Source organism: Asparagus officinalis, chromosome 2 (assembly GCF_001876935.1).
Source record: "Asparagus officinalis chromosome 2, Aspof.V1, whole genome shotgun sequence".
Taxonomy (NCBI): Eukaryota; Viridiplantae; Streptophyta; class Magnoliopsida; order Asparagales; family Asparagaceae; genus Asparagus; species Asparagus officinalis.
The window spans coordinates 80,601,002-80,612,655 of record NC_033795.1 but is presented as its reverse complement, the minus strand read 5'-3'; the positions used below and the strand labels follow the sequence as shown (position 1 = coordinate 80,612,655).

Below are 11,654 nucleotides of genomic sequence, written 5' to 3'. Positions count from 1 at the left end.
TCGCCCTCTCGCCCGCCGTTCACCCACCGTCACCCCTACAATGCCTCTCCCCCCGCCGCACCATCTCCAAGCTTCGATCCGCCCTCAGCCCACCTCAACCTTCACCTCCATTAGATCCACCCTCGCCCTGATCCGATCGCCGCCGAGCTGTCGAGCTGGCGGAGGAGGCGGTGGGTTTGGTGAGCTCGGCGGGTGATGGGGAGGAGGATGGAGAGAGATGAGGAGAAGGGGCTGAGGGAGAGCGTCGGTGATTTATTTGGAAAATCGACCATTTTTTGCACGGGACTGGTAGTCCCGTGCAAAAAATGGTCGATTTTGCCAATTTTTTTGTTAGGCGGTCGGTTTTGCCTATTAAATTTGAAAGAAGGTCGTTTTTAAAATTTTGTCCTCCAAATAAATAAAAAATAAGAGAGAATCATAAAGAAAACTTTTCAAAATTTTACTTCCAAAGAGATCAGATGATAGTAGGTTTTATTGACACAAAGAAAATCTCATGCAATCTGATTTGGGTCTGAAAACTTTAAAGGAGGTTTTATAGGCAAATAAAACTGTATTTATCCCTAACAGAGAAATTCAGAAGTTCGTCTGCAAGAACAATACCAAAAATAGTAAAAAATAGACAAAAACGCAGATATCTCTCAAACCGGAGGGAATTTGGCAAAACGGACGGTGTCAAACCAAACTATATTTGGTTTGGTCGGCCCCGTCTCGTCGAGATAGTCGATTTTCATATATAATTCGTCTAATTCTGACTTACGGTTTGAAAGTTATGACCCGTTCTTCGTAGCAAGTTATGTTCCTCGACGCCTGAACTTCGCCTGCAAGACTTGGGTTCGTCTGAACCAAGCCAAGTCTGCTTGTTCACCTGCATCAAATAGGCCAAGTCAAGCTCGCCTGAATGTTTAACTTCGTAGGTGAAGTGAAGTTCGCCTAATCATTGGACTTCACCTAGAAAAGAACTAAGCTCGCCTGAATGGTTAGTTCGCCAGCTCGCAAAAATGGATATATTCCATTTTAAAAATCCGAAAATAGTTATACCCCATTTTATAATTCCGAAAATGGGTATACCCCATTTTGAAAATACGAAAATGGATATACTCTATTTTAAAATCCTGAAAATGGGTATACTCCATTTTAAAAATACTAAAATGGATATACTCCATTTTAAAATCCCAAAAATGGGTATACTCCATTTTCATATGTAAAGAGAAATTATATTTTTCTGAAAAATCATTTAAAGAATTCTCGTGAGGGTTTTTTTTAAAAAGCATTATTAAGAAATCATTTTTTTTTGACAAATTTTATCTTACAATCTGAACTTGCTTCATAATTTAGGAATAAATCCGAAATTACTACACAATGTCGAATATCAATAATTGCGACGGGTACCAAAAATACAGAATTTAACTAACTATTACAACATAATTGGGGTTTAATTAAAATATGATCAATTAAATAATAATAATAATAATAATAATGACAAATAATAACAGATACGAACTCGAGTGCTGATACAGGATACGAATACGGATGCCGTATACGAATACCATATACGGGAACGATACCGATTCAGAAGATGAACAGGAAAGAAATCAAAATTTGGATATGATGAACAGTAACGTGCCACCTAGCATGGCCAGATCCGAATACGGGGTCTGAAAGGGAAGAATGTGCCAGGAAAATACAGGAAAAAAACCAATACGTATACAAATACCGTACACAAGATACACGGTGTTACAGCGCATCTCCTTGCAGTGAACTTTTCCAAGTGTGCTTTGAAGTAAGCTCTCTTGAACTCCTTGTTGGATAGAAAACGCTCATCGAGAACGACCATCTGCGATGGAGTCTTCTTCTTCCAAATCTGCTTGGAGAAAACCAAGAATTTATGATTAGAATAATCGGTAGTGTGGCGATTTGATCTACTAGATATCATGGTTACACAAATTCTGCTGTCAAAACAGGAATATAATAATATAAAAACAAATTAAAGAGTTAAAAAATTCAGATCTGATCGGGAGCAGTCATGATATCACTGTCCTAGAAGATTAAGGACCCGCCTATCGCCCTAGCGCAATTTGTCCCCTCTCCCCTAGCGGTAAAAACCCCCAGAATCGGCCGGCCTCTGCACTCGGGCGTGAGTCATAGAGCTTATGCTCAGACGAAAACGGTTGCCCAAAAATAGAAAAATATGTAGCCGAAATTTCTTGGAGGAATGAGAGTAGAGAAAGAAGAGAGCTTAGAAGTTCTTCTCTTCGTTGGTGTACTTCTGAATGAGCTCCAAGCCTGCTTATATAGGTGAGGAGAGGTGTAATCCCCGCTGAATCCAAGGGACCGTTATGCACGAATCTTGCTTCCGTTACCCGCATGCAGCCATTACAGAACGTGTAAAACGTGCAAAAATAAAAGCTTGAGAAGCAAAAAGGTGTGCGTGTGCGGCGCACGCGCGTGCGGGCGAGGCGTGGCGTGGCGAGGCGAGGCGTGGCGTGCGCGCGCGCGTGTGGTAGAAATGCAAAGCCCACAAAACCCAAAACACTATTCAAAGCCCAATAAGGAGAGAACCATTATATACCCTTTACTATTCATCTCTTTTTTCCAATGTGGAACTATTCACAAAGGCAAAATTACCTTTTCATGAACAAAGCTTCCAACAGTCCCCCCAAAAGGCAATATTGACTGAAAATTCAAAATAATAAATCAATAAATAAATCACAAAATAAATGTAGGTTGGGCAACCTTTCGTATCGTGAATTCGGGAAAGGTAGCTTTCGGCTTTGAACCTTTCCTTAGTGAGTTCATCGCCACCTGAGGGACATAATGGACTAGGCCTTGAATTAGGCCCCTTGGATCAGGTACTGATAAAAACACACATAATACGTTTTCATCTATTGAGCTAAGCGGGTTGAGCGTTAAAGGTCATGCCCACAAAAAACCGACTCATGAGAGTTTCTAGGGGTCAGTCCTGCCCCCCCAACTGCGGCCATCACGGTTCCTCTCACGTAGGTAAGTCCTCAAAGGGTACTACAGCTATTTATTTAATACCCCCCACAATACACGCGTTTGACTTATTAAGAGTAAAACTCAGCCTAGCCAGCTGTATCATAAGAGCATCATCATCATAGAGAAGGGATAGTAGCAAATGCTACATAATGATATATAAATATATCTAGGTCGATGCTCCACACGAGAGTCACTTGTCCAGCTTGTTTCTACCATATTGAACCGACATTGGGACTACGTCTCCAAATAAGGGTTGGGTTGCCGCTGTCAGTGACCTCATTTATGGGCTTAACCCCATCTCACTCGATGAATCCAGAACCACACTCCTGGATAATCCCTTAGTCAAAGGGTCAGCAAGATTTTTCTCAGACTTTACAAAGTCCAAGATCACAACTTTGCCTAATAGGCGTTGTACAGACTTATATCTTATTTGAATATGTCTGTTATGTTTTTATTTACATGTACTTGCTTTAGAAGCTCGATGGTAGATCTAGAATCAGAGTGAATGGAAATAGGAGGAGAGGGTTTATGGACCAAAGGAAGTTCAGAGAAAAGATCTTTTAACCATTCGGCTTCTGTGCAAGTAGTATCAAGAGCAATCAGCTCAGATTTTATGGTGCTCCTGGCAATTATTATTTGCTTACATGATTTCCACGATACAGCAGCACCACCAAAAAGAAATACATATCCAGATGTAGATACACTGTTGGAATCCGTGACCCAGTTAGCGTCACTATAACCTTCTATAGCATCAGGGTAACCAGTGTAAGTCAAGCAATAGTCAATTGTGCCTTTCAGATATTTGAATACTCTTTCTAAGGCAGTCCAATGATCTTTGCTAGGGTTGCTAGTATACCGACTCAGTCTCCCTACAGCATAAGCTATATCAGGTCTGGTTCGGTTGGATATGTAAAGAAGAGATCCAATCATCTGAGAATATTTCAGCTGGGAGACAGGTTCACCTTCATTCTTCTTCAAGGATATAGAAGAATCATAAGGTGTGGAAACAGATTTAGAGTTATGAAAGTTGAATTTGATTAGCATTTTATCAATGCTATGGGAAAGACTCAAAGATATTCCTCTAGTGTCTCTAGAGATTTTTATTCCAAGTATCATGTCTGCAAGACCTAAGTCTTTCATATCAAAGTTTTTGGAAAGATAATCCTTAACCTTTGAAATTAATTCAAGTGTTGTTCCAAAGATAAGGATATCATCAACATAGAGACAGAGAATGACATAGTCATTGTTTATCACTTTAGAATAGACACATTTATCGTGTTCATTCACAGTGAAGCCATATTGTGCAATGACGTTGTCAAATTTCTGGTGCCATTGTTTAGGAGCTTGTTTAAGACCATACAAAGATTTAACAAGCTTACAGACTTTGTTTTCCTGACCCTTGGCAATTGTAGGCTGTCTAAAATTCACAATAGATAGCTTATCCCCCATCAAACACCGGTGATGGAAGTTACAATCTGACGATTTCCAGAAGGCTGTAATCTGAAGACTTTCGCGTAGATCGCTGAAGGTTACAATCTGACGACCTTCACGATAACTGATGGAAGCTCTAATTCAATAGCCTTCACAATCAACATCGGGAGTTACAATCTGACGACTCTCATATTCTCAAGGAGCCAAGACGAAGATAACAAGACAATGATCTTTGCAACGCTATGACAAAAAGAGATTACTTGGTGATAATCTCTTCAAGACAAGACGTGGAGGTCCTCCCCGTGTGTCAACAGTAAAACGCCAGGGTCGAACCCGCGTTACAACATCAAAACGCCAGGGTCGAAACCCGCGTTACAACATCAAAACGCCAGGGTCGAAACCCGCATTACAACATCAAAACGCCAGGGTCGAACCCCGCGTCACAACATCAAAAAACGCCAAGGTCGACCCTCGCGTCCCCGTGTTACAACATCAAAACGCCAGGGTCGAAACCCGCGTTACAACATCAAAACGCCAGGGTCGAACCCTCGTTACAACATCAAAACGCCAGGGTCGAAACCCGCGTTACAACATCAAAACGCTAGGGTCGAAACCCGCGTTACAACATCAAAACGCCAGGGTCGAAACCCGCGTTACAACATCAAAACGTCAGGGTCGAAACCCGCGTTACAACATCAAAACGTCAGGGTCGAACCCCGCGTCACAACATCAAAAAACGCCAAGGTCGACCCTCACGTTTTTCTACGCCCTGCGGGTACCCAACTCCGCGTCTCCAGTCTAAAATACGGAGTTAGGATCCTGAACGCCAACGTGGGCATTGTTTGACTCATTTAACATGAGCTGAACGGTTCTAAAATCGTTTCCCACGATTTGGGGGCGGTTACACCCCATTATGGAGAGAATTAAGGGGGCGGTTACGCCCCTTAATTCCCTATAAATATGGGTAAACTCAATTGAGTTCAAGGCTGGCTTTTGTTAGAACAGAGAGGCTGGCATTTTCGGATCTGAGAATTGGCAGCGAAAGGTTGGAGTTTCTTAGCTCGGATTGATCTTCTTTTCAGCAGCGAAGAGAAGATCTTTTGGCTTGGCAGCAAGGAGGAGATCGACGTTCATCCTCAGCAACGATCGACCACCGGAGCTTTCTCCTAGCCATTGGCTTATTAACCGATCTTCGGTTCAAGTCAACTCTTTCACAGAGTTATTCTAAACTCGTTCAGAGTTCTCAAACTTGCCATGCAAGTTCTCCATAATGTCAAATCGTGAGGAGAAGATATCGTTCCAGTGAATCAAAACGTCGTATCATCAACGGAGAGCAAACTCGACGCGAGCATTCGAGGGAGGCACTCTATCGCCACCGTGAAGAACCCAGTTTTAAACAAAGGAGAGAACCAAATTCGTTTCTCTTCTCTTTTGTAATCAAGTTGTAATCAGAATCAAAGAAATACAGTTCAATTTTCTTTATTCTCTTCTTTACAATTTTCCCTACGTACAAAAGATGGCGACTCCGCTGGGGACAAGCTTCTCTGACGAAGAAGTGGTGGTGCAATCCGATGTTCATCTCACTGGAATGACCGTTGAAACTCTGATTATCGAGTTCGATCAAGCCAAATTTGAGGAGGCTATCTCCTCCGGATCCCTTAGCCCCAAGGCTATGCGCAAGATCCACAAAGTCTCCAAGGAGAATAAATCTCCAACTGTTGTTGGAGTGCCAAAGAAAGTCCTCTCTTTTGGCCACAATTTGTCGAACAGCCCCTCTTCCTCAGGAGCGAGCTTAGCCTCTGCTGAACTCGCACAGCGAGTTGAACATCCCACGTCCGCGTCAAAACGACGTGTTGCAGGCCCTACACGGCCTATGGAGGAGACAAGCCCCAAAAACCACAACGACGCTGCTGCCAAAGCCTTGAAACAGGCCAAGAAGAATGCTGCTCGTCGAAGAAGAAGGTCTCAGCGACGAGCACAACTTCGAATAAATCGATCCTCCAACCAACGCGAGATTCGCCCAACCAACGCGAGCTTCGCGTTCGTGAGCCTAAACGCGACCCTGAGCTTCGCGTTTATGAGCCCAAACATGAGCTTCGCGAGAACCAGACTGAACGCGGCCCTCAATGGCGCGTTTTACAGCCAAAACGCGGACCTCAAGCCTTCGTTGAACGCGAACTTCAACTTCGCGTTTCCCAGTCAAAATACGACCATCGCGTCGACACTGAAGAACGCGACCTTTGCGTTGCCAAACCAAAATGCGGACCTCACGTTTCAAGTGCCAAACGCGACCTTCGCGTTTCAAGTGCCAAATGCGACCTTCGCGTTTCAAGTGCCAAACGCGACCTTCGCGTCTCAAGTGCCAAACGCGACCCTCGCGTCTCAAATGCCAAATCCAATATCGCGCCTGGTGTATACAGTGGAGCTTCGGGGCGCTGCCCCGAACCCCGCCGGGGGGTATTCCATCCCCCCCGGAGTTCATTCCAATATGAGCGACTGATTCCTACGGTCCTCTCGGGATGTTAATGCTGCTCATGTGCAGCCAAACAATTGGTGCTTGACCAATTAACAAACGTTGCTTTGCCTAACCAACGACGACGTTCGCACAGGAGGAAGTCCCTAGAGACCGAGTATCTTGGGGTCACTATCAATATGATCGGCAGAGAGAAAGCCTCGGGTCCTAGTTCCGATGATTCTGAGACAAGTCGTTTACCGACCGTCAGAGAAATCGTTAACGAGTTTGAAGGAGTCTACCAACGCACTCGGACGCGAACAGGAGCCATTCCCCCTGTCAACTATCGAAGTTTAGCCAGAGGAACCAATTCTGATGATGAACACTCAGCCATTGCAGAGTCCCAGTCATTAAGCTCTTTTGTTGAACATGAGAGCTTCGCTTATATGACGGGAAACCATGAAGATCTCGCGAAGAGACTTGATGAACAGGAGGCCATGCTCAAATCTCAACAGGAGGCCATCAATGAACTCATGGCCATGTTGACTCAAATCGTCGCAGACAAGGCCAAATCTCAGGAGACAGATCCACCGCTTAGGCAAGAATCTTCCAGGAGAGGAAAAGCGTCTTCATCCCAACCTCACACAAGCAAAGGGAAGGGAAAAGTGGTTGATGATGCGGCTTCTGACCAAGAAGCCCACAGCCTGGAATCTTCCTCTGATGAAGGAAGAGAGACTGAGAACGAGCATAATCTTCAGTCTGCCAAAATGGAAGAATTGGAAGCCCGCCTTAAAGCCATTGCTAACAGAAGCGAGCTCCAAGATGAGGGAGTTGTCAGGCCCTACCCTGCCGAATGGGACGCAGCCCCTTATCCTCCAAAATTCGAAGTTCCGACGCTACAAACTTTTGACGGCACGGGATCACCGAACCAACATATTTATCATTTCAAGTCACAGACTGGGAATGTAATATCAAACGATGCTATACTGCCTCGATTGTTCATTGGCACCCTTAAGGGAGTTGCCTTTGAATGGTTCAGGAAACTACCTGCCGGATGTATCCAAAGGTGGGCAGATTTAGAGAGACTCTTCCTGTCAAGATTTTTTGAAGAGGATACAGAAGTCTCCATCCATACCCTTCTTGCTACTAAGCAGAAGAAGAGGGAGTCCGTCAAAGCCTTCGTTAAAAGGTTCCGAACCATGGCTCTCCGGTGTTCGTCAGGTATGACACAGTCTACTTTAGTAGAGACATGTCGACACAACTTGCAGACCGACCTCCTAGCCCGAATAGGAGTTGCAGAATGCCGTTCCTGGAGACAACTAATCTCTCAAGGCGAACAGGCTCAAAAGATTATTGCCAGGATCAAATCTGAAGAACAAAGTGGGCAAGATAAACCTGAGCAATCGGACCAAGCCCAACCTTCTCCTGAGCAATCGGACCAAGCCCAATCTCCTTAGTCAGAAGGGGAAGATACTACGACCACTGAAGCTAATCCTCTTCAGTAGGATGCCAGGTCTCCAAAAACTATCACGTTAATAATTACCTCTGATAGTCAAGCTCGTTAGATTGTGGCCCACTAGGCGACATGCCATGTCTACCCTTTTTCCCCATGCACTTATTCAAGACTGGGGGTTGATTTATTTGTAGTTCATTGGATTATGAATAATAAATTTTCTGAGTTGTTACCTCTGTCAACCACAAAATCTACCAAAACTATCACGTTAACATTCACCTCTGATAGTCCATCAACTTGTCAATCCGCTTCAATAGGATGACATGTCCACTAAAAACTATCACGTTAATGATCACCTCTGATAGTCTGATTTCTCAAAATTCCCCCACTAATCCTCTTCGAGTAGGATGTCGGGTCTATCAAAACTATCACGGTAACATCTACCTCCGATAGTCCCTCAACTTGCCAATCCTCTTCAATAGGATGGCGGGTCTACAAAACTATCATGTTAACGGTTACCTCTGATAGTCCATCAACTTGTAATCCTCTTCAACAGGATGACAGGTCCACAAAAAACTATCACGTTAACAGTTACCTCTGATAGTCAAACTTATCTGATAATGGCCTACCTGGTGATGTGCCTCTATTCTGACTTCATGGATAGTGCCTCACTAGGTGATGTGCCTTGTCTGCCTCTTTTTCTTCCCCTGCTAAGTCTTAATCAAGACTGGGGGTTGGTTACTTGGAATCCATTGGATTAAGAGTAACGAACCTTTCACATCGTCAAGTTAACATTATACTTCGGACGATCATCACCCTCACAGGGTATGAATGCAGCCTGCATTACTCCCAATTTGTCACGTTAACAACATACACCTCTGACAATCAACTTATCAATCCTTACTAATAGGATGATAGGTCCTCAAAATTGCGTAAATCGCAATCTTCCCCAGCAAGACACTAAGTCTTCAAAATCTTATTCAAATCACAAGCATCAAAATTCATCACTTTTAATGATAAACTTATTTAGCAAGTTTCCCCAGCGAGACGCTAATTCCTAAAATCTTGTGCAAGTCACAAGAACACATTCCTGTCAAGTTAACATCAAACCTCTAACAAAATCCACTTATCAATCCTCGTCAACAGGATGATAAGTCCACAAAGTTGCTCCAATCGCAACACAAATTCTCTTGTCACGTTAACACCAAACCTCTGACAATCCACTTATCAATCCTCGTCAATAGGATGATAAGTCTTCAAAGTTGCTCTGATCGCAACACATCCCTGTCACGTTAACATTATACCTCTGACAACCCACTTATCAATCCACTTCAATAGGATGATAAGTTTACAAAGTTGCTCCGATCGTAACACATTCCTGTCACGTTAACACTAAACCTCTGACAAGATCAACTTATCAATGCTCTTCAATAGGATGATAAGTCCACAAAGTTGCTCCAGTCGCAACACAAAATCCTGTCACGTTAATATTACACCTCTGACAATATCAACTTATCGACTCTCTTCAATAGAACGATAGGCCCACAAATTCTCTTGTCACGTTAACACCAAACCTCTGACAAAATCAACTTATCAACTCTCTTCAATAGAGCGATAAGTCCATAAATTCCAGTCAAGTTAACATCACACCTCTGACAACCAAACCAACTTATCGACTCTCTTTAATAGAGCGATAGGTCCATAAAATACTGTTAGGTTAACATCACACCTCTAACAGTCAAACCCCCCAAATGAACTTAATTCTTTTTCAACAAGAATAGCAAGTTTTCATTATAAAATCCCCAGCGGATTAAAGATTTTCTGGAATTATCCTAGTGATAACAAAGAAAATTTCTGAATTTCACTCTTAGTGAAAATTCATGCCAAGTTAATACTACACCTCTGGCGTTTATAATTTTCTTTCAGTGTTTCAAGTAAAAATATAACACAGGAAGAAATAGTGACAAAGCCTACGTATTCAACATCGTAGCGTCAAAATCCATGCCTCACATGCATGGGGAATTTTATCCCGAATCCTAAGTAGGGATAAGTCAACGCCTAACACGTGTTGCCGGTTAGTCTTTCACCGTAAAAAAGGACAAAAGTCTACGTATTCAACATCGTAGCAGATTGTTATTAATAACGCTAAAATTCATGCCTTACACGCATGGGGAACTTTGTCCCAAATCCTAAGTAGGGATAAGCCTACGCCTAACACGCGTTGCCGGTTAGTCTTTTTCCGTGAAAATGACAAAGTCTATGTATTCAAAATCATAGCATCAAGCCTAAGAGAGTTCATTCTCTTAGCACAACGTTACATGTGGAACGGACTTAGACAATCCACATGCTAGCCCAACTCAAACGGTAGTCGGTAAAGGCTTATCAAATCCGTTGATGGCTGAGGGTTTGTCAAAAATCCTATGTATGTTTGAAGGCCCATCAGCTTAATGGACGTGAGCCAAGACTTGAAACTGATAAGCTAAAGACAAGTCTCAAAGATTTAGTCAAAAATGCACGGAAGCCACTTCCATCTCAAGTTAAAACGCCAAGGTCAGCCCCGCGTTACAAAAATCACGACGCCGAGGTCACACCCGGGTTCCAAATTTAAAACGCCAAGGTTAGCCCCGCGTTACAAAAATCATGACGCCGAGGTCACACCCGGGTTCCAAATTCAAAACGCCGAGGTCAGACCCGCGTTACAAAAATCACGACGCCGAGGTCACACCCGGGTTCCAAATTCAAAACGCCGAAGTCAGCCCCGCGTCTCAAGTCCAAAATGCAGGGTCCACCCCCGCATTCCAGAAGCAGGATTATGACGCATACCTTCATACAGGTCCTACATGGCAAATCCCTTCAACCAAGATACCTTCGAAGTGAGTGCAGAGAACGACTCATTTACGATAAGGAATCAATAGCTCCAAGATCAGGAGAGCGTTGCTCCTATTTTATTTTTTTTCTTTTTGATGTTGTTGTAGGCTGTCTAAAAATCACAATAGATAGCTTATCCCCCATCAAACATCGGTGATGGAAGTTACAATCTGACGATTTCCAGAAGGCTGTAATCTGAAGACTTTCGCGTAGATCGCTGAAGGTTACAATCTGACGACCTTCACGATAACTGATGGAAGCTCTAATTCAATAGCCTTCACAATCAACATCGGGAGTTACAATCTGACGACTCTCATATTCTCAAGGAGCCAAGACGAAGATTACAAGACAATGATCTTTGCAAATGCTATGACAAAAGAGATTACTTGTTGATAATTTCTCCAAAGCAAGACGCGGAACTCATCACCGCGCTCTAAGACCAAAACACGGAGG

The 11,654-nt window shown here is 43.4% G+C and overlaps 1 protein-coding gene across 1 annotated transcript in view; it reads right to left on the bottom strand.

Annotated features, from left to right (window-relative positions):
* Positions 1-1,834, bottom strand: part of LOC109831400 (60S ribosomal protein L7-like) — a 2,824-nt gene extending 990 nt beyond the window's left edge. Inside the window, exon 1 of the mRNA XM_020398725.1 lies at positions 1,715-1,834. Within this exon, the coding sequence (XP_020254314.1) occupies positions 1,715-1,834 (120 nt within the window). The remainder of the gene's footprint in view (positions 1-1,714) is intronic.